Raw genomic sequence first — 22,919 nt, forward strand, 5'->3', positions numbered from 1 at the left:
TAAGGGGGGCAGCTAATACTCCCAGATAATCTCACACATATCCTCAAGGAGGTTATGGAGAAGACAGGCACTAGGAAAGGGTTATCATGCAGCAATAGAATCTTATAGTTGACTACAAGGTGTGGTTCAGAAGTCATAGTTAGTTACAAGGAGAGAGCATAACCCCGTGAATGTTGGGAGTCCTGGTGAGAAAGCCCTGGTGACCCTGGGCTTGTTATAGATCTGTGAGAATCTACTCCAGAAGATCTTTAGAAATGTTGGCCTGGCTGGGTTATTATAATGATTCAGTTTGATTCCAAAAAAGAGAGGATAAAAATTTACCTCCCTCCCTTCTTTGCAGAGGTCAGTATCTACAGATACAGAATACTGCATATACCATTAAACTTGACTAGAGTGTAGGTTGGTTTTTATGAACTACTTCCCCTCATCCTTCTTCCTCCTCCCCCCACTCACTTCCTTTTCTTTTTAATTCTTTGTTTTAAAAGTTGACTCTGAATCTGAGAAGGGAAGGTATTGTCATATATCTGGAAATGAAGGGGATAGAAAACCAAAGGGTACCCATAAAATATTTTAAAAGAAACGTCCATTTGATTACACATCTTAATGTAAAGAACACCAAACTGAGAACCAAGAACCCTGTGTTCTAGGTGTGGCTCTGACTCTGTGTCATCTTGATCAAGCAACTTTCCTTTTCTGTGATTCTGTCTCCTCATCTCTAAATAAGGTCATTGGACTGAATGGCCCTAAGGTCCCTCCCCACTCTAGCATTCTAAGACCATATGAACATTCTTTTTTGGGGGGGGGGGGGAGGAGGCAAGGCAATTGGAGTTAAGTGACTTGTCCAGGGTCACACAGCTAGTAAGTGCCAAGTGTCTCTGTCTGGATTTGAACTCAGGTCCTCCTGACTACAGGGCTGATGCTCTATTCACTGTGCCACCTACCTGCCCCTATATGAACATTCAAATGATCCATTTCCCTAACAAAAAAGAGAGCAAGCCCTCCAGCCCCCTGGGCTTTAGCTTGGGGATGAATGAGTCATCTTTAGCTTTCTTTTTACAGCATTAAATGGTAAAAATATTTTTATAGATTTTAAGGCATAGTGTTATATATTTTTCAGGCCACTTTCCCATATATAACCAAATTTAACCCTTATAACAGCTCTTCAGGATAGGTTGTACAAACACGAGAGGTTCTCATCTTCCCTTTCTCACCATTCCTTCTTAGTCTCCTCTGAAGGATTATCATCCATATCATGCCTTCTAACTGTGATATACTCCAAGGCTCTGTCCCCATCTCTCTCCTGATGATTTCATCAATTATCGTGGATTACATTTGTCATCTGTATGCAAATGACTCCCAAATCTACATATCCAAATCTACATATGTCTCCTGAGCTCCAGTCCCATGCAGTCAATTACCTATTGGACATTTCAAACTATATCCTTCAGACACCCCAAACACTTGACGAAAACCAAACACATTACTCCCTATCCCTTTTCTGAATTTCCTTGTCCCAGTCAAGGGGAACACCGTCCTTCCAATTACTCAGGTTTGCCATCTTGATGTTATCCTCGACTTGTCACTCTTCCTCATAACCCATATCCATTAGATTGTAAGCTCCTAGGGGGCAGGGATTGTCCTTCTTTTTCATTAATTGTGTCCCTGGCACTCAACACAGTGTCTGGTACACAGTAGGTACTTAATAAATGTCTATTGGGCTGGATATCTAATCAGTTGCCAATTCTTTTTGATTTGACCTCCACATTTCCTTTTATATCCATCTCGTTTCTGCCTCTCACTACTCGTGTCCTCATCATTTTTAACATGGGCTGGGACATCACTGGCCTCGGACACTTAACAGCTGTGTGACACTGGGGAAGTCACTCTGCCTCAGTTTCCACCTGGGCAATGGGTATAATAACAGCACCTCCCTCCCTGTAAGGATAGAATGAGATGATAATTGTAGAGCACTTAGCCCAGTGCCTGGCACATAGTAAGTATCATGTATATTAACTATAATTATTATTATTCCTGGTCTCACTATATATTACTCCCTTCCTGTTCTCTGTGATTGTCCCTAAAATGGTAAGTTTGTTTCTATTCCTCACAAACAGCCCTCCATCTCCCATCTCCATACTTTTGCAATGGTCAGCCCTGTGCCTGGAATGCATTTCCTTCTCATTTTTGCCTCAGTGAATTCCTTACGTTTCAAGACTGAGCTCTAGCCCCACCTTCTACATGAAACCTTCCCTGATCCCCCACTTCTAAGGACCTCCTTTCCAAGTCTATCTTGTATTTTTTTGTCTTTATCCTGTACACATTTCTACAGGGTATATGTTGTCTTCCTCAATAGAATGCAAGCTCCTTGAGATCAAGACCTTTGTTTCGCCAGTGCCTGGCACATAGTAGGTACTTAATAAATGCTTGCTGACAGATCATTATGGTGCTTTGCTACTTGTGAAACACTTCCCAGACAACAACCCTGTGAGGTAAAGACTGCATCTCTTATTATTTCCAGTTTACGGATTGGGAAACCAAAGGTCAGAGAGTTTAAATTACTTGCCCATCTGTATCCCAAAGAGATCACACAAATGGGAAAGGGACCTGTATGTACAAAAATATTAACATCAGCTCTTTTTGTGGTAGCAAAGAATTGGAAATCAAGGGAATGCCCATCAATTGGGGAATGCCTAAACAGGTTGTGGTATATGAATGAAATGGGATGCTATTGTGCTATAAAAAATGGGGAAGATACAGACTTCATAATAACCTGGAAATACCTACATCATATGGTGCTGAGTGAGTGGAGCAGAACCAGAAGAACATTGTACACAACTACAGACATATTGATTCTGTGATGACTAACTTTGATAGACTTGGCTCTTCTCAGCAACACAAGGTTCAAAGACAACACCAAAGGACTCATGACAGAAAGAGCTGTCTATATCCAGAGAAAGAACTATGGAGTATGAATACAGATTAAGGCAAACTATTTGCTCTCTTTTTTTCTCTCTTTTTTTTTGGTTTTGTTTCATCTTTCTCATGACTCCTTCCATTGATCATAAATCTTCTTTACAACTTGACTACTGTGTAAATAAGTTTAATGCAAAGATATATGTAGAAGATATATCAGATTTCATGCACTCTTGGGTGGGAGGGGGAAGGGGGAAGGGGAAGAAAATCTGGAACTCAAAAACAGGCAGAACTGAGAGCTGTAAACTAGAAATAAAAAAAAATCTTAAAACAATTACTTGCCCATGTCTATATAGCTAATAAGTGTTGAACTTGAGACTCAAGCCTAGATTCCCCCTTGCTCTAAATTCCACTATGTGAAAAGAAGTAGCCAGGACTGGGCTGGAGGAAGGGATTGCAAGTCCACCCCAGCCCTGAGGAAGGCACATTTGCCACTGGCCTGAGGGTATGGAAGAGGGCATAAGAAAGATCCAGAGCAGAGCTGGGGGGGGGGGAGGGGGGCAGAGCCAAGATGGTGGCTGGAAAGCAGAGATTTGCAGGAGCTCCCCATCATATCCCTCCAAAAACCTATAAAAATGGCTCTGAGCCAATTCTAGAACTGCAGAACCCACAAAACAGCAGAGGGAAGCAGGCATCCAGCCCAGGACAGCCTGGATGGTTGCTGGATGAGGTCTATCATGCATGGAGCGGAGGGGAGCAGAGCTCAGCGTGGGCAGTGGCAGGACCAACCATACAGGGAGCAGGGCGGAACAGCCCCTAGCGCCCTGAATCAGTGACCTGTGGCAGTTACCAGACTTCTCAACCCACAAACACCAAAGACAACAGAGAAGGTTAGTGGGAAAAACTGCACGGAGAGAGTTCGAGGTTCAGCCACTGCCCCAGGGACAGCGGGGGTGGTGTAGCTACAGAACTACAGCTGCAGTTACTTCCGGCCCCAGGCCCACGTGGTGGGAGAAATTAAGTGGCGGATTAGAGCAGGAGTGCAGAGCCTGCTTAAGATCTGAGTCAGGTCCGGGTTGGTGGTTCTTGAGGAAGAAAGAGTGCTGGTGTGGCAGAGCTGGCTGTATAGAAATAGCTCTGAAATCAATGGTGCATCCCCTCAAGCTTGGAACAAAGTACTCTTTGCTCTACAAGCAGTCATACCCAACGAAAAACTCCAGGGTCAAGTAAGTTGGCTGGGAACATGGCCAGGCAGCGAAAACAGACTCAGATTCAGTCTCAGACTTTGGAATCTTTCTTTGGTGACAAAGAAGACCAAAACATACAGCCTGAAGAAGTCAACAAAGTCAAAGAGCCTACAACAAAAGCCTCCAAGAAAAACATGAACTGGTCTCAGGCCATGGAAGAGCTCAAAAAGGATTTGGAAAAGCAAGTTAGAGAAGTAGAGGAAAAATTGGGAAGAGAAATGAGAAGGATGCAAGAAAACCATGAAAAACAAGTCAATGACTTGCTAAAGGAGACCCAAAAAAATACTGAAAAAATATTGAAGAAAACAACCCTTTAAAAAATAGACTAACTCAAATGGCAAAAGAGCTCCAAAAAGCCAATGAGGAGAAGAATGACTTGAAAGGCAGAATTACCCAAATGGAAAAGGAGGTCCAAAAGATCACTGAAGAAAATACTACCTTAAAAATTAGATTGGAGCAAGTGGCAGCCAGTGACTTTATGAGAAATCAAGATATTATAAAACAGAACGAAAGGAATGAAAAAGTGGAAGACAATGTGAAATATCTCATTAGAAAAACCACTGACCCAGAAAATAGATCCAGGAGAGATAATTTAAAAATTAGTGGACTACTTGAAAGCCATGATCAAAAAAAAGCCTAGATATCATCTTTCAAGAAATTATCAAGGAGAACTGCCCTGATATTCTAGAGCCAGAGGGTAAAATAGAAATTGAAAGAATCCACAGATCACCTCCTCAAAAAGATCCCAAAAAGAAAACTCCTAGGAATATTGTTGCCAAATTCCAGAGCTCCCAGGTCAAGGAGAAAATACTGCAAGCAACCAGAAAGAAACAATTTGAGTATTGTGGAAAAACAATCAGGATAATACAGGATCTAGCAGCTTCCACATTAAGGGACCGAAGGGCTTGGAATATGATATTCCGGAGGCAATGGAGCTAGGATTAAAATCAAGAATCACCTACCCAGCAAAACTGAGTATCATGCTCCAAGGCAAAATATGAATTTTCAATAAAATAGAGGACTTTCAACCTTTCTCAGTGAAAAGACCAGAGAGGAATAGAAAATTTGACTTTCAAACACAAGAATCAAGAGAAATGTGGAAAGATAAACAAGAAAGAGAAATCATAAGGGACTTACTAAAGCTGAACTGTTTTGTTTACATTCCTACATGGAAAGATGATGTGTATGATTCATGAGACCTCAATATCATAGTAGCTGAAAGGAATATGCATATATACATATATATATATATATGTGTGTGTGTGTGTGTGTGTATGCATATATATACATATGTGTGTCTATGTATGTATATGTATTATATATATATAATATATATATATATATATATATATATATATATAGACAGAAGGCACAGGGTGAGTTGAATATGAAGGGATGATATCTAAAAAAATAAAATCAAATTAAGGGATAAGAGAGGAATATATTGAAAGAGGGAGAAAGGGAGGGATAGAATGGGGTAAATTATCTCACATAAAAGTGGCAAGAAAAAGTGGTTCTCTAGGAAGAGGGGCAGGTGAGGGGGAATGAGTAAATCTTGCTCTCATTGGATTTGACCTGAGGAGGGAATACCATACACACTCAATTGGGTATCTTACCCCACAGGAAAGAAGGAGGAAGAAGATAAAAAAGGGGGGATGATAGAAGGGAGGGCAGACAGGGGGAGGAGGTAATCAAAAAGAAACACTTTCAAAAAGGGCCAGGGTCAAGGGAGAAAATTTAATAAAGGGGGATAGGTTAGGAAGGAGCAAAACATAGTTAATCTTTCACAACATGAGTATTGTGGAAGGGTTTTACATAATGATATGCATGTGGCCTATGTTGAATTGCTTGCCTTCTTAGGGAGGGTGGGAGGGGAGGGAAGAGGGGAGAGAATTTGGAACTCAAAGTTTTAAAAACAGATGTTCAAAAACAACAACAACAAAAAAGTTTTTGCATGCAACTAGGAAATAAGATACACAGGCAATGGGGCATAGAAATTTATCTTGCCCTACAAGAGAAGAAGGGAAAGGGGGATGGGAGGGGAGTGGGGTGACAGATGGGAGGGCTGACTGGGCAACGGGGCAACCAGAATATATGCCATCTTGGAGTGGGCGGGAGGGTAGAAATGGGGAGAAAATTTGTAATTCAACCTCTTGTGAAAATCAATGCTGAAAACTAAATATATTAAATAAATTAAATTAAAAATAAAAAAAGAAAGATCCCAAGACGTACTAGACTGTGCTGCTATTCGAAGGGCATAATCGATCCCACGGAACAGCTTGTTTGAGAACGTGTCCCCAGATGGGAAGGAGAGAGGACGGGAGATCTCTTCATCACTCAGCAGGATTCCCTTAGCCATCAGAAAACTCTCTCCCAGGGCAAACTGGGAGCTGTTGGAAGCCCTGATGACTTCTTCTGCTTCCTCAATGAACTGAACAACTTGGAGTCTCACCTCCTCACATGCACCAGGACCTGGGGAAATCCCACCAAAAGAAGTAGATTTAGTCCATATTAAACATCCAATAACTCTTCCCCAAAATTTAAAAGGTTATCATATGGTTACTATACTGGTCATATTAATATTATTAATACGGACACGCAGTACAGTGCGGTGGATGGAGAGACAGCTCTGAGTCAGAAGTACCTGGGTACGACTCCCACCTCTGACAAATCTTAGTTCTCTGAGGCTGGAAAAGTTAATTCACCTGTGAGTGCCCCAGACAACTCCAGGAGAATACAAGTCATTGAACAGTTGCTGATCTCTGATGAATAGAAGAGGTTTCCTTACCAGGAATTCCCAACACCAGTGAAATTACAGATCTGGCATATATACATATATAATATTATAGTATATAATTTGTATATATATATACATATGTGAAAAGTTATATTTCTATATACATATGTGTATATCTAATAATATAAAGGACTTTCTACAATAATATGTAAGTATATAATGACAATATATTTATAAAAATAACAATAAGAGGATCGTAACTTGTCCCAAGACTGTTTATTGAAAAGATGAGAACATTCACATAACAATAACTCACATTTATATAGAGCTTTAAGGTTTGCAAAACACTTTAGAGTATCTCACTTGATCTCAGGGGTCATTCTACCACACCATGCTGCCTCTGTCTCATCCAGTTCTGGGTAACACATTTTAAAAGAAACATTAAGCAAGGAATTTGAGGCAACGTAGTATAACTGAGACACCAAGATCAAGAGACGGGCATGTTAATCTATATCCGACACTTACAAGTTGACTAGTAACTGGACAAGCCACTGAATGTGCCAGAGACTCAGTGTCTCCATCCATAAAATAGAGGTAATAACATTTATAGTATTTACCCCAGAGAACTGAAATTATGCATATAAAACACTCTGCCAACTCTAAAACTCTAAAGTATTTGACCTTTATTTAAAAAATGAAATGTAGTTGGATACTTATTGCCATGATAAATGCATCATTAATTCCATTGAAATGAGAGAATACAAGAGCTCTTCATCACTCAGTCAGATGCTCTTTGCCATCAGAAAACTGTCCTCTAAGGCAAATTATCTCATTGATGTACATTATCTCATTTGATTCTTATGACAACTCTTTGAAGGAAATACTGAGTTATTTTAGCACCATTTTACAGATGGGGAAACTGAAGCTCTGAAACCTTAAGTGGCTTGTCCAATTACCTATTTTTAGTGTTTATTATCTAGTGACTTACACGCAGGGACTTTGTTGGGTTCAACTTGTGTTCCTTTTAGTTCTTGCCCATTCTCATCGACACACCAACAACTTCTAAGTTCAAAATGGTCCAAGGGGGAGCTGAAATCAGTGTAGCGGCCGGGATAATAACTGAGTCGTCCAGTCAGGAGTTGCCAGAATGTGAACGGGTCAAAAAGAATGTCGTCTCCAGACACTGTCACATTGCCTTCCAACACTTCAATCGGCACAGCTTGGAAGGAAGAGTAGCCACTAAGCAGGGGGAAGATATTCTGTTGGCCAGCCTCGTATAGTTTTTTGATATAGTTGCTAAAGGTCTCCGATGCTTCTCTGTAGCTCACTATCCTTTGGATGAGCTCAGAGGGGGGCAGATCTTGGCCGCCATTGTTTTGGGTGATCCACCGCTGGTACCACTTGAAGGCTTGCTCAGGGGGCCCATTGCATTGCACCCTTTTCCATTGGCCTTTGGAATTACACTGTGGGATATAGATGTCAGAGAGCTGGGACAACAGGCTGGGCTCATCCAGAAGGACTTGGACTGTCTGTAAAAACATTTGTTCAGCAGCCAACTGACAAGGAGTTGGACCTAGGGAGAAGAAAGAGCAACCGAGTCAACTCAAGAGACTCTAAGTATGAAGGACCAAAGAGAAGCTGTTGAATCAGTGGGAAAGAAAGAAAAAACACCAGGACATGAAACTAAATAACCCAGGCCAGTATAAATGGTGAGATCATTTCTTGTTATGTCTTGTGATTCACTAGTCATCACTAGGTTATAGTGATAATAAAGACCATCTATCAAAAATGCTAGGGACATTAATTTATTTTATTGTAATTTTCATGAATAGGATTTATACAGCATTTTATGGTTTGCAAAGTACTTTGAAAATTAATTATCTCATTTTATACTTATAACAATCCTTGAAAGTTGGTGCTTATTACTACCTCCACTTTAGAGATGAGAAAACCAAGGCAGATGGAGGTTAGTTGACTTGCCCACAGTCACACAGCTGCTAAGTATCTGTGGCTTGATTTGAACTCCATTCTTCCTAACTCCAGGTCAACTATTTACTGAACTCTTTGGATATTATATATTTCAGGCTTTATAAAGTATGCGCTATATTTTAGGATTCACAAAGTGCTTTCCTCCCAACAACCCTGAGGTAAGAATTCTATTTGACACATTTCATTCAATCATTCATCCATCTATATATTTAATTAATTAATTTTGTTCAATTCCTTTTCAGTTCCAAATTCTTTCCCTCACCTCACTCTTCCCACAGCCATTGAGAAAGCAAGAAACACTCAACCCATTGCAATATTTTCCCACTTTACAGATGAGGAAGCTAAGGCTCACAGGGGGAACAGGACTTGATCTCAGATTCAATAGGCTGCTTCTCTTCAAGAAAGAGACAGGGGAGTAAGGAGAATCAGTGAGCCACGTGTACTTCAGCCTGGCTCCAGGTACAATCATTGCTCCCTGTCTTCTCTTGGTAACTCTTCAAAAAAAGACTTGTGTGACCTTTTATTAGTCTAGGCTATAGTAGGACTATATAATGGCAATAACTCATGATCATTTAACACATGGTGATTATGGATCATTTTATCTCTTTTATCTGGTTTGATCTGCACCACTGGCTCAAGCTAGACAAGTTAGGGACTCATTACCATTTCATACAAGAAAAACAAACAAATTTCAGAGGTTATGTGATTTTCCTAAGGTCAAAGAGATGGTAGACACTACCTGACACTAGTGGGTTTCTCCTTCCACTATCCCACACCATCTTAAATCACCAATAAAAAAGAAAAAAAAAAGGTACATTTTCCAGAGATCTGTTCCAAGGTTATAAGCATCAGTTTGGAAAAGAGAAACAAAAGGAGGAAGGAAGAGGTTAAACATAATATAGAATACAAGAAGACGCCAGCCCAGAAGATGCAGCTGTCAAACTTCAGATCACCTTAATATTATCCAGAAGGGTCTGTACCAAATTCAATCCCAGAACATGTCCCTGAAGATACTTAGCATCATTAATGATTCTATGTCTATGGATGATACTGCTCTAAGGCCAAGGAGCAAATACTTCCTTGGGATTTTTAATGCTAGCTAGATCTCTCAGTCAGTCCCAGATTCAGGTGAGCCAGCTGTTCAGAACAGCAGCTAGGTTCTGGAACTTACTTCTACATATCAGTGTTGCTGTTGCCCAGTAACTCTTTCAGTTGTGTCCGACTCTGCCCGTGACCCCATTTAGGATTTTCTTGGCAAAGATACTAGAGTGGTTTGTCATTTCCTTTTCTAACTCATTTTACAGATGAGGAAACTGAGGCAGAAAGGGTTAAATGACTTTCCCAGGGTCATACAGCTAGTATCTAGGGCCATATTTGAACTCAGGAAGATGTGTCTTCCTGATTTCAGGCCACCTAGCTGTCCCCTTCACATATCGGTACTCCAGGGATATTTTGGGATATTTCCTCTTCCATGAATACATATTGCAACTCCTCTATATCGCATTTAAGAAATGTTTATTTATTGGCCATTTGGCTCACGCATTGCCATGGCTGAAAAATTTCAATACCCTGAATCCAATGTGATAAGGAACATCTATAAACTTTACTAGACTAGCCTTCAGAAAAAGACATACATATAATATGATTGGCAGCCTGACATAGTGGATTTATAGCCTAGAAGAGTTGGATTCAATTCTCACCTCAGTATTTATTAGCTGTATAACCCTGGGCAAGTGACTTATCAGTTTCTTCATCTGTAAACTGGAGATAATGATATCATTTATCTTATAGGGTTATTAAAAGGATCAAATTAAATAGTTTCTGTAAAGGGTTTTGCAAACCTTAAAGTACTATGTGAGCCATTATATTAATACAAAATACTATTAGTACTATTAATACTAATCATTCCTCCCTGAGGTCATTAGATTATAAGCTCCTTGAGGCCTGGGACTGTCTTTTTCCTCTTTTTGTATCCCCAGAGCTTAGCACAGTGCCTGGTACAGAGTAGGCTTTTAATAGATATTTACTGACTGATACTCAATCCTGTCCAGCTTGGTAGGCCTGGAAAGGCTTTCAAATGAACCTTAACAGGGTTTTAAAGAGGGCAACTTGTGCAAATATGATGTATTGGGGGGGGAAGTATTGGATTTGGAATCGTGGAATTTCAGAATCGCAAGGCATGCTCTAAGCTCTGAATTCTAGTTCTGCTACTTACTAATTTAACAACACTGTGAAAGGCGCATTCTGTCTCTGGGCTTTACTTTCCTTGTCTGTGAAATGGGAGGATTGTACTAGAAGATCTTTGAGTTTGTACTAGATAATACTAGATGATCTTTTATAGTTCTAAAGCTGATGATCCCTTAGGAAGGGTCTGATAGTTTATAAAGCCTGGTGACTTACATTGCTCCGGTTCTCCATTCACTGTTTCAGTTCTAGGAATGGCTCGACCCTCAGAATTAACACAGTAACAACCCGAATCAGAACACTGGACCGGCAGGAAACTTCCATCACTTGAACAGGAAGGGACAGGAAGACTTGCCCCCGCAGGCAGGCCTCTCATCAAAACTTGTGCCTGCTCCCTTTGTTTCTCACATTCAGTGGGACACCGGGGGCGTTGGCCTCGAATCCTTGTAGCTGGGAGCTCCCTGCCCCGGGGATCCACACACCAGCACTCTCCAGCAAAGCACTGGACTTGGTCATAACTCCCCGCTTCAGTGCATGTGGGAACAAACAGCTCACTGGACGGCTGTTCACAGGCCTGGGAGTTGAGGGCCATTTTCACGATATCACCTAGACTTCTGGCTATGGTCTCTGGGACTGAAATCATACTCTTCAAGAAAAGAAGAAACTCTGGCAGCTCCAGAACAGAGGCAAGGAATTTTAACTTGTTTTGGTTTTCCTGTAAATTAATCTTCTGGCCAAAGCTGCCTACAATTGGTTGATTCAGATTCAGCCTTTTCTTTGAATCTATGGGGACCTCTTCATCACGGAGAGAATCTTGGCCAACTGATAGCTGTTTGGTCAGTTCAACTATATCTCCTTTGTTCTTGATTTCTTCTAGGCCAATTTGCTGAAAAAATTGGGCAAAGTTGAATGTGCTCTTTGCACCAATGGCCCCAGATAAGTTAAATCGGCTTATGTTCTCCAAGAATTTCCCTCCAAAAAGGTTCTGTTGGAGTCGCTTTGGGTCAGTGGTGAACTGAAGGGCAAGTAGAGCTAAGTCCCTGGAGGGAAATATTGCTCCGATGGCTTCGCTGAAGACAGTTTCCAAGGAGAAGAGCTGCTTAGCACCTCCCCTTTCAATGAGAGGGAGCAACACCCCAGAGTCCACAAATAGCTCTTTGAAAGAAGGTGGGCAGGACTTGCCAAACCTAGCGACTTTCTGAGGTTCTTGTCTTTCTTCTGGAACAAAGAATAAACTGTGTTGGCTGAAGTGTCCACCAGGCCCAAAGAAGAGCTTGGACAAAGCCTGCTGCCTCTCTGAGACACAGGATCCTTCTGCACCTGGACCAGGACAAAGCAAAGAAAGAGAAAACAAGTCTTAGGATGGCCAATATCACCTTCAACCCTGAGAAATCCTTCCTTCAGAGTCTCAGCTCTTTCTTTTAGGAAGGTACAGTGGTGTACAACCAGAGAGTTAGTAAAAGGGACAATACTCCATTTAGCACCAGGATCATTTTTTTGTATGTTTTTGCATTTTGGCTGCATCCATGATGAGCATTTCATGGTGGAAAGGCTGCTGAATTTGAAGTCAGGGGATCTGGATTCAAATCTTGGCTCTATGTGGCCTCAAGCAACTCATTTAACCTCCCTTGGCCTTAGTTTGCTCATCTGTACCATGATATAGTTGAACCAGAGAGCCTCTAAGGTCCATTCCAGGTCTAAATCTATGGTCCTATGACTCCATGATCTCCAATATTAAAGATTATATGCCCATTACATTGTACCTTAGTTGATGACAAAGCAGATACTTTGCTTTGTTCCAAAATGAGGCTGCATGAATGTTGTCCAATGGCCAGAAGACTGAGCCCAATACCCCAGTTCATCTTCCATTCCACTTGCCCTATGAAGAATCTTCTTTGGAAGTAATCCCTCCCTTAGCCCTTGAACTATCAAGAGTTGCTGAAGAGCCAGGAAATTGAGTAGATTTGAATAAATTTAAATTTATGACACAAAATTTCAGAGAGGCCCTTACTGCTTTTTAACAATTCTTCATTTCTCCTTACTGAATTTGTGACTTCCCCAGGGTTAAATGACATAGCCTTACTGTACTTAGCACAGGGCTTGGCACATAATAGGTGCTTAATAAATTCTGATGACTGACAGCCAGTATATATTTGAGATAGAATTTGAACATAAGACTTCTTCCTGACTCCACAATCAGCTCACTAACCACTATTTCAATCTGTGGTCCACACAGACCTTCAGTAGTACTGGCGGGCTCTTCTCTCCTGCTTTTAAAGGTGGGGATTTGTTTGGAACCTTCTTGTCTTTTCTCTCTATGTGGCTTTCACTTCCACTTCTCTGCAGATGAGTCCCAAATCTATTTCTCTAAGATCCAGAACAGCACCGCCTATTCCCTAATGGACACCTGGACCTAGAGGCCTAGAGGAAACTCAGTGTATCCCAAACTGAGCTTTTTACCATCTCCTTCCCTCATGCTTAGTCCTACTTCTGACACCATTCAGCTTCCTATGCTTAGAAATTTGATGTTTTCCCCTCGATGTCACTTTTGACATCTAATAATAGATTCTACCTCCAGAATATCTCTCAAATCTCTCCCTTTCTCTTCATTCCCATTGTTATCACCCTAGGAAAAGTCCTATTTCCCCTCACATCCCACTTTCATTCATTCTCTCCTTATTCCAGATCATTCTGCATAACACTACTAAGCCTATTTTTCTTCTACACCAATACAGCCTTTGACTCTCCTAGTCAAAAACCATCAGTGGCCCCCTCCAGGTCACCTCCTTCAGAGTTCAGAGTAAAGTTCAGACTCCACCTGTTATTCGAGGTGCTCACAATCTGCAGCCACCCGAACTCTCTGGCTGTGTCACATACTTCCTTCTTCAGCCAAATTTAATCCCTCACTTCTGTACACTCCATACTAGCTGACTTTTTTGTCCTTAATCAAGCTGATTTTTATCCCAGAGGTACCTTTCACTTTTTCAGATGGAGCTCAGATGCCACCTCCTTCAAGAAGACTTTCTTGATCATGGTTGATGGTAGGCTTTTCTCCATCAAGTCACACTTTTTTTTATACTTCTCTTAGAACTACTTAGGTAACATTTATGTATGGGTCCCATCCCCATACTAGTCCTAGTCCCTAAACTCCACGAGAGAATATCTTGTGTTTTAGCCTTTTCTGGTTCTACTTAATATGAATGTTTTTTGCCTGTTGTTTATCTACAATTTATTCTTCTATAGAGTGTCCCTAAAGTCTGGACACATAGGAAAAAATGCATATTTTGAAATATTTGGAACATTAACAGACATTAGCCCCCTTGACTTCTTTCTCTGGGGTATGCTAAAGGAGAAGGTGTACTCAATGAAAATCACAGATGCAACACACTCGATTGAACACATAAAGAATGAAGGTGCTAAAATTGACGGCAATGTGGAGTTACTGCAATGAGTTTACATGAATCTTGCAAAGCACATCAACCTTTGCATCACAAATGATGGAAATCATATTGAAGATGTTATTTGTTAATATTCCAATTAAATAAAATGCTGTTGAAAATTTCATTCATTTCATTTCTTAAAAATACGCATTTTTACCTATGTGTCCAGACTTTAGGAACACCCTGTATATCTTGTTTGTTGTCTGCATCTTTTCTCCTCCTTGGACTTTGAGCTCTTTGAGAGAAGGGACTGGGTTTTTTGTTTGTTTGGTTTTTTGCCTTTCTTTGTATTCCTAGCACTTAGCACAGTATCTGGCACACAGTAGGTGCTTAATTAATGTGGAAAGGGGAGGGAGCAAGGGAAGAGAATGAGCATTTACATAGCACCTATCATGTTCTAGGGGGCAGCTAAGTGGCACAGTAGATAGAGCACTGGGCCTGGAGTCAGGAGGACCTGAGTTCAAAACTGTTCTTAGATACTTACTAGCTTTGTGATCCTTGGTGAGTCACTTAAACCTGTTTGCCTCAATTTCCTCATCTGTAAAATGAACTGGACAAAAAAGTAGCAAACTACTCCAGTGTCCTTGCCAAGAAAACCCCAAATGGGGTCATGAAGAGTCAGCCATGAGTAAAAAATGACTAGAAAAACCCCAAACTAACCATGTTCCAGGCACTATGTTAAGCACGTTTTACAAATATTATTTCATTCAAACCTCAGATGAGGAAACTAAGGCAAACAGAAGTTAAGTGACTCGCCCAGGATCATACAGCTAATAAGTGTCTGAAGGTGGATTTGAATTCAGGTCTTGCTGACTCCAGGCCCAGTGCTCTACCTGCTTCACCACCAGCTGCCAAATGTTCTCTCAGATATCTAATTGACTAATAGACCATTCAAGCTGTATTCCTTCTTCGGCACCTAGAATGGGAATCTGCATATATAAAGTGCATAATAAATGTTTACTGAATTGAATTATCAGAACACCTTCTGCAATGTAATCTAACATACATTTTAAAGTGCCTTCTGTGTGAATCATGCTGGGTATTGATAGGAACCATTCAGAATTTGCTCTCAAAAAGCTTATGCCGAGGGGGAAGACACTGACAAAAGTATCTGTGCTAGAAAACGTAGTGAGGAGAGTAATGGAGAGGGGTCAGAATGGCATAGTGGCTATAATAACCCATTTACATTAGTATGTATTGGTGTACAAGTTTGTATCTAGAAAAGACTTTACAATCTTATCTGGTCCCTTGATTTTACATGAGATGAAACTAAGGGCAAAGAAGATTCAGTGGATTGCCCAAGATCAGAGACTAAATGCTTTCACTGGAATGTGAACCAGGACCCTCTGACTCTGAGTCCAGTCCTTTTTCCTCTGTACCATATTTTGTCTCCTGTGTTAGTCTTGCTTTCCTCAATGTATTTTTCATTGCTCAAGGGTCAGAGTCAGTTAGGAGATGCACGGGATGAAGTACTGGGTCAGGAGTCAGGAAGACCTGAGTTCAAATCCAGCCTCAAACATTTATCAATAAATAAACATTTATTAAGTGCCTACTGTATACTGTATACAGCACTATACTTAGTGCTGAGAACACAAAAAGAGGCAAAATACAGTCTCTGAACTCAAGGAGTCTAAAATCTAACATGGGATATAATATTCAAACACATATATACAAGCAAGCTACGTGTGGATTAAATAGGAAGTAATTAACAGAGGGAAGGCATTAGAATTTGGAGGAATTAGGAAAGTCTTCCTGTAAAAAGATTAGATTTTCACGAACTTAAAGAGGCCAGGGAGGTCAGTAGGTAGAACTGAGGAGGGAGAACATTCCAGGCATGGGGGAGAGCCAGAGAAAATGCCAGAGCTGAGAGATGGAGTATCCTTATTGGTGGAACAGTCAGGATTCCAGTGTGGCCAGATCAAAGAGTGTGAGTCAGGGAATGAAGTATAAAAAGACTAGACAGGTAGGAGGGGGCTAGGTTATGAAGGGCTTTGAATGCCAAACAGAGGATTTTGTATTTGATCCTGGAGGCAATAGGGAACCACAGGAGTTTTTGAGTGGGAGTGTGGTATGGACCTGAGCTTTAGGAGAATCATTCTGAGAGCTAAATGGAGGATGAATTGGAGTGGAGAGAGACTTGAGGCAGGCAGACCCACCAGCAGCCATTGCAAAAGTTCAGGCATGAAGTGATAAGGGGCCTATGCCAGGATGGTGGCAGAAGAGAGAGGGGCACAAATGGGAGGTGAAATTGCAAAGGCGAAATTGACAGGTGTTGGCACCAGCTTAGATATGGAGGGTGAGAGATAGTGGGGAGTCCAGGATGACTCCTGGGTTGTGAGCCTGAGGGACTGGGAGGATGGTAGTGCCCTCTACAGCAACAGGGAAGGTGGGGCCAGGGCAAGAGAAGGGAGTAGTTAGGGGGAAAGATGGTATGTTCAGTTTTAGACATACCAAGTTTAAGATGTCTACCGGATATCGAGTTCAAGATGTCTGAAAGTCATCCAATTCAATATGTCTGAAAGTTGGAGATGCCAGATTGGAGGTCAATAGAAGGATTGGGGTGGAATTTGAGAATCATCAGCATAGAGATGATAATTAAATTCAAGGGAGCTGATGAGATCACTAAGTGATGAAGAATAGAAGGAGAAGAGGACCCAGGTTCACACTTACTAACTGTATGAACTTGGGTAAGTCATTAAAGTCCTGTCTAATTCAGTTTCCTCAAGTACTAAAATAAAGGATAATAATAATAAAAAATAATTAATAATAAATAAATAATAAAAAGGATAATAATAATAATAATAACGGTCAGCCTGGAATTTCCTTTAAATTATGCAAAAATTGAATGGGCTTTCACTGATATTAGTGAGTTCCTCATCATTGGAGGTTATAGAATCATAGATTTAGAGTTGGAAGGTACCTTTGAGGTCATTTTATTGATGAGGAAACTGAGGCATAGAGAGGCCTTGCCCTGGGTCACAGAGGTAGTGTCTGATATACAAGTCGTGCACAAGTCTCCCTAATTCCAAATTCCAAAACCAGTGCCCCATCCATCATACTAGAAGCCAGATGACCACTGACCCAAGGATGCTGTGTACATAATATTTATGCATCGGCTATTGGTTAGACATGATGACCTTTGAGGTTCCTTCCAGACCTTTAATTCGATGATAATGTAAAGGAATAAATGAACACAATCTAATGGGCTAAGTTAAATTGGTCAGAAGAAAAACATACCACAGGATGGTAACTTCCCCTGCTGTCGAGTCCCATAGATTTCTTTCCCATTGGCATCTGCACACCAGCATAGTCCTCCCTGTTGGCACTGCACTGGCTGGTAGTCTCCATTGTCCTTGCAGGATGGAATATAAGCATGCCCAAAGCTAGTTGCTGCCAGCCTCTCAATCTCACACTTTGTTGGACCTGTGGAAAAATCCACACAATAAAGAGGGAAATTCTGAAAGGAGCTTCAACATTTGTTGCATTGCATTTGGCAAGATGCTAGCTAGGAATAGGAACTGGGCCAGCGCTATTATTGATGTAGGGAATTCCCAGAGGAGGAAACTACCTTTACTGATCTAGGTGAGCATCTTCTCTGCACTTTACAGTCTTAGACAACACTCGAAGGTTGAGTGATTTATCCAGATTCACACATCAAGGATATGTTACAGGTGGAACTTGAAAGCACATTTTTTCCATTATCAAGCTCTATCCACCACCTTTCCTCCACAGAGTCATTCTAAGGTGCTTAACAAAGGCCTAGACTTGGAGTTACAAGATCTGATTTAAAGTTGGTGTGAACTTGGCCTAAACCTGCGTAAACCTCAGTCTTCTCATCTCTAAATTGGGGATAACAATATTTGTACTCCTTGACTTCCAAAGTTAGAGGCAGGAAAGAGCTCTATTAAAGGGACCTATTGGAGAGTTTGTGGCTTATGTTTGTAGAAAAATTTTAAATCCCCAGCATAAACACCAACTAAAAAGACAAGAGTCACAAAGCCTGCAATTGCTTCCATATCCAAACAGCTCCCTTCTGGACCTCCAAAGCAAAAATATCCACATCTTTCACCAGCTTATTACTTACATCGAAATCTTCCGGAGATGACTAACTGAACTGCTAGAAACCGTCTCTGAAGTATCCGGTTCAGGGTGGTTTCTGTGAAGGTGGAAGCAGGATCCAGACCAGCAAAAATGGTGTCATAAACTTCATCCAGCAGTAACTCTAATCCTGACAAAGGAGAATACACATCTGAAGACAAAAGGATCATTAAGGGAAGATCTCCCAATTTTCCTAGGCAAAGAGATCCAAAAAGAGATATGGCACTCATGGCCATAACAAGATCCAGGACACAGTCCTACCTGGAGTTTACTCAGTTCCTGAATCTCAGATTTGATGACGTAAACTCCTATATCTGTACCCTTGCCATCAGTGAGGATATGTCCTATAAGGATCTCAGTTTCTTCCACCCAATCATCTTCCCTCAGTTTCTCCTGTCCTCAAAATCAATTTTCTTCTCTGAGGATAGAAGTTGATTTTTTTTTTCAAAGCATTTGACTGGCAAATAAGGGAATGAAATATAACACCTCTCCCATCTTGCACTTATGCAATTGATTTTTTGAACTCAAGTGCAGAGGTTTACATTTATCCCAGTTAAGTGTTGAATACAGTCCCTCCTTACCCCTTCTATTACCTTAAATGCCCTTACCTGTCTCTGCCAGTTCCCGTCCCTGACTATCAGCACAGTGACAATACCCAGAAACTTCTGGAAATCTGCTTCTGAAGGAACTGAATGTCCAAAATGCCTCTGGGAACCTAAAATGGAATTTGATTTAAAAATCACCATTTCCTATACTTCAGACTTAATGAGTTCTTTCTGAAGAAAGAAGTAAAAGAAAGCCAGAATAATGTGAGTCCCTTGAGGAGAAGGATGTACTAAATAGATGGTGATTGAACTGGTCTTCATTTTATCTTTAGTATAGTAAATCTGTTATTTTCTAATGGGGAGAGAGGAAAGAAAATAATCAAGATTTTTTCCTTATAAAATAAATCTGTGTTATCTTGCTCAGTACAGACACCATTACCGATTCATTAGCAGTTTGAGTTATTTCCCCCCACCCCCCACAAACAATTCTTGGCAAATCCAGCTAGAAACAGGTCATGAAAATTTTGTCATTTGTTTCTGAGTTAGACAATAACTCAGGAGATTTTATACCTTAGCAAACTTTGAAAACATACTTTACACGGTATAGATTCTCATTGCTGTGCACCAAACAATCTTGGGAGCCTTTGAAATTTCCCTGAATGAGAAAGTCAGATTCTACCCAAGGAAACTATAAGATGGAAATTCCATAGTACCATCACTGAAAGCATACAGCATAAGGGAAAGAGACTGAAAAGGGACTTTGCTAAACTGGTGACACATGTATCTCATTCTAACAAATTTTTCATTCCAGGAAAGATTGACACCAGAATCATGCTATAGTTTTCTATAAGGAGCAAACTGACCCAAAGAACCAACCTACAGTTCAGAAGCCAGAGGGATACAGACCCATAAAGAAAAATATTTCACATGTTTCTGTCCATTCATAGGTGAGGCAGAACTGACTATGCTCATCAAAGAAAACACTGGTGGTGGATTTTCTTTTCATTTGAAGCTAAAAATTCTAATCTATTATGAGGATATATGATTCACATAATATCATATCATATCATACCATATGTCATGTCATGTCATATTATATTATACCATATTATATCATATTTATTAGATTGCCATAATATGTTGATGTCTACTCAGGACCACTATGTGCTTCTTCATGGCCCTTTAGGTAACTAGCTTTAATTCTTCAGAGACCATAGTGCTCCAGGTATATTTACCACCATACTAAGTTACTAGAAAAACAGCGGTATTGAAAGTCGCAAATTTGTTTCATGGAGAAGCTTAGGGTCATTATAAGAACTTTGTAATTTCCAAAGGTAATCTACCTCACTCTTCCCCCTGTTCAATTTTAATTCCAGGTACAATTCATTTTTCACTTGCAGTGTCTATGTAAGATATCCAAGAGATAGATAATAGACCAATAGCTAGCTAGCTAGCTAGCTAGATGGATAGACAAGAAGAAAGGAAGGAAGGAAGGAAGGAAGGAAGGAAGGAAGGAAGGAAGGAAGGAAGGAAGGAAGGAAGGAAAGAAAGAAGGAAGGAAGGAAGAAAGAAGGAAGGAAGGAATGTAGAAATACATACTAATGGATGTACTTTTTAAGTTGTCCATCTAATTTTGTATCATAGTCTAGACCATGACTGTGAATCTCATTTAGGAGACCCTGTAATGTTTCAGGGCTTGATGTAGTCAACACAATGCCATCCACCAACAAGAGCATTTGGAGGACTTCTACTCTTCAGCCTGGACTCTGTGGGATTTCTTTTGTGATACTGGCAAATACTTCTGGCAAACTCTCCAAACTTTTTGCCTCTGTGACATGGATGAAGGTCAAAGGATAATAGGCTTTTAGGTCTAGAATTGGAAGGTAACTCAGAGGCCATCTAGTCCAACCCCTTGATCTTATAGAAGAGGAAACTAAGACCACATAGGTAATATGCTTCAGAGACAGGATTTGAACCCAGGTCCTCCGACATTGGCAGTTAGGTGGTGCAGTGGATAGAGTGCTAGGCCTTGAGTCTGGAAGACCTCAGTTTCCTCATCTATAAAATGAACTGGAAAAGGAAATGACAAGCCACTTCAGTATCTTTGCTAAGAACATTCCATGTGGAGTCACAAAGAGTCGGATGTGACTAAGCAGCAAACAACAACCTCCAACATGAGCTGTGTACTAATTCAAGATATTATTATTACATGAAATTGAGAAATGATATGGTTTAGTGGATAAAGGGCTGACTTTGGAGGCAGAAAGGCCTGAGTTCAAGTCTTGCACATGACACATGTTAATGTTACAACTGTGGACAATTGGCTGAACTTTTCAGTGCTTTATGCATCTGTAAAAGACCATGAAGTTATAGACATCGATGCTAATCTGCCTCAGTAGAGGGTGCTCTCATAATGGGAGGACCTGACCCCAGTGAAATCACAGGTCCAGACCAAAAATTCATCCATAAAATTATGATATGAAGAGGTATGCTTACATAAAAGAGAGAAAATAAGTAGTAATTTTTACAATAACAACCATAATAATTATTGCTGTTGTAGGTATCTTTTACTAGAATGCACATTTAGGGTACTAATGTGTCAATATGTCAAGGACCTATGATTTTGTGGGAACTTCCTCTTCCCATGAAGATCACGAACTTGTATGACTTAGTCTTAGAGCTGAAGCCCAGCGTTCTATCCATCATGCTGTCCCTCTATACTAATAAATGAAACACATTTTGAATCAATTTAACATTTTATGACAATGATAATAAAAGTGATGATGACAATTTGGGTATGTAGAGGGAAGCAGAGACAAAGACTGAGAGAGGGAGACCGGGAGGGTGGGGAGGTGGGAAAAAAGAGAAGGAGGCAGGGAAAGAGGGAAGAAGGAAGAGAGAAAGGGAAGGAGGGAGAGAGAGGCGGGAGGAAAGAGACAGAAGGGAAAATTATGTGTTATAGATAAAGCAGTTTCAGCTGTCTCCAAAGTCTACGACATTCAGATGCTAAAGGATAAAGGAAGATGTTTTTAAAAGTAGGGTTGTGGAGGAGGAGAGTTGGCATTTTTTGAGGCTTGGAGCTGGGAGGAAGACCATAGGTATAGTGAGAGGTGAGGTGAGAGGGCAGGAGGCTTACTTAGCTAGACCAGAAGACCCAAGCTTATCAGCAGATAGTGATCAGAAAAGGAGAGGTCAGTTGCTTAGAGTATCATTCATTCAAACATTTATCACGTCCCTATTATTTCAATGAAAGAAATGATGTAGGGGAGAGAGGGTCAGTCTTGAAGTCTGGAATATCTGGTTTCAAGACTTCCCCTGACACATACTAGCTCTATAACCATAGACAAGTCATTAAATTTCTTAGGGCTCTAGTCAACTCTCTGAGACACACTAAGCTCCAAAGTAATTGCTGATTTGCATTGATAGAACGAATTTTCACATCGGGAGTTTCCCACACCAACGAAATCACAGATCTAGCCCCCCTTCCCTCCCAAAGTCAACTTCTGGTCCAAGACCGGACAAAGATAACCAAGCTTTATATGGCTAGTCACAGAGCCGTAGACTATTAGTTCTAGAAGGAAATGTAAAAATCATCTTTAATTCAACCTCTTTGTTTTCCCAGAAACTGAATGAAGCCCAGAAGGGGAAAATGGTGATAGTAACAAAACTAGCTTAATTATCAGAGCCTGGGCCTCTGTTTCCCAAACCAGTACTTTTGAGTACATCCTCCTTGCCTCTCTGCCTTTAAATGGAATAATCAGGATTC

At 40.7% G+C, this 22,919-nt stretch overlaps 1 protein-coding gene across 1 annotated transcript in view; it reads right to left on the minus strand.

Moving 5' to 3' along the window:
- Positions 1–22,919, minus strand: part of TG (thyroglobulin) — a 385,510-nt gene that overhangs the window by 349,584 nt on the left and 13,007 nt on the right. The window contains 6 exon segments of the mRNA XM_036741632.1: positions 6,393–6,632; positions 7,886–8,470; positions 11,287–12,390; positions 17,748–17,933; positions 18,595–18,738; positions 19,217–19,323. Coding sequence (XP_036597527.1) covers positions 6,393–6,632; positions 7,886–8,470; positions 11,287–12,390; positions 17,748–17,933; positions 18,595–18,738; positions 19,217–19,323 — 2,366 coding nt within the window.

Source organism: Trichosurus vulpecula, chromosome 1 (genome assembly GCF_011100635.1).
Source record: "Trichosurus vulpecula isolate mTriVul1 chromosome 1, mTriVul1.pri, whole genome shotgun sequence".
Lineage (NCBI taxonomy): Eukaryota > Metazoa > Chordata > Mammalia > Diprotodontia > Phalangeridae > Trichosurus > Trichosurus vulpecula.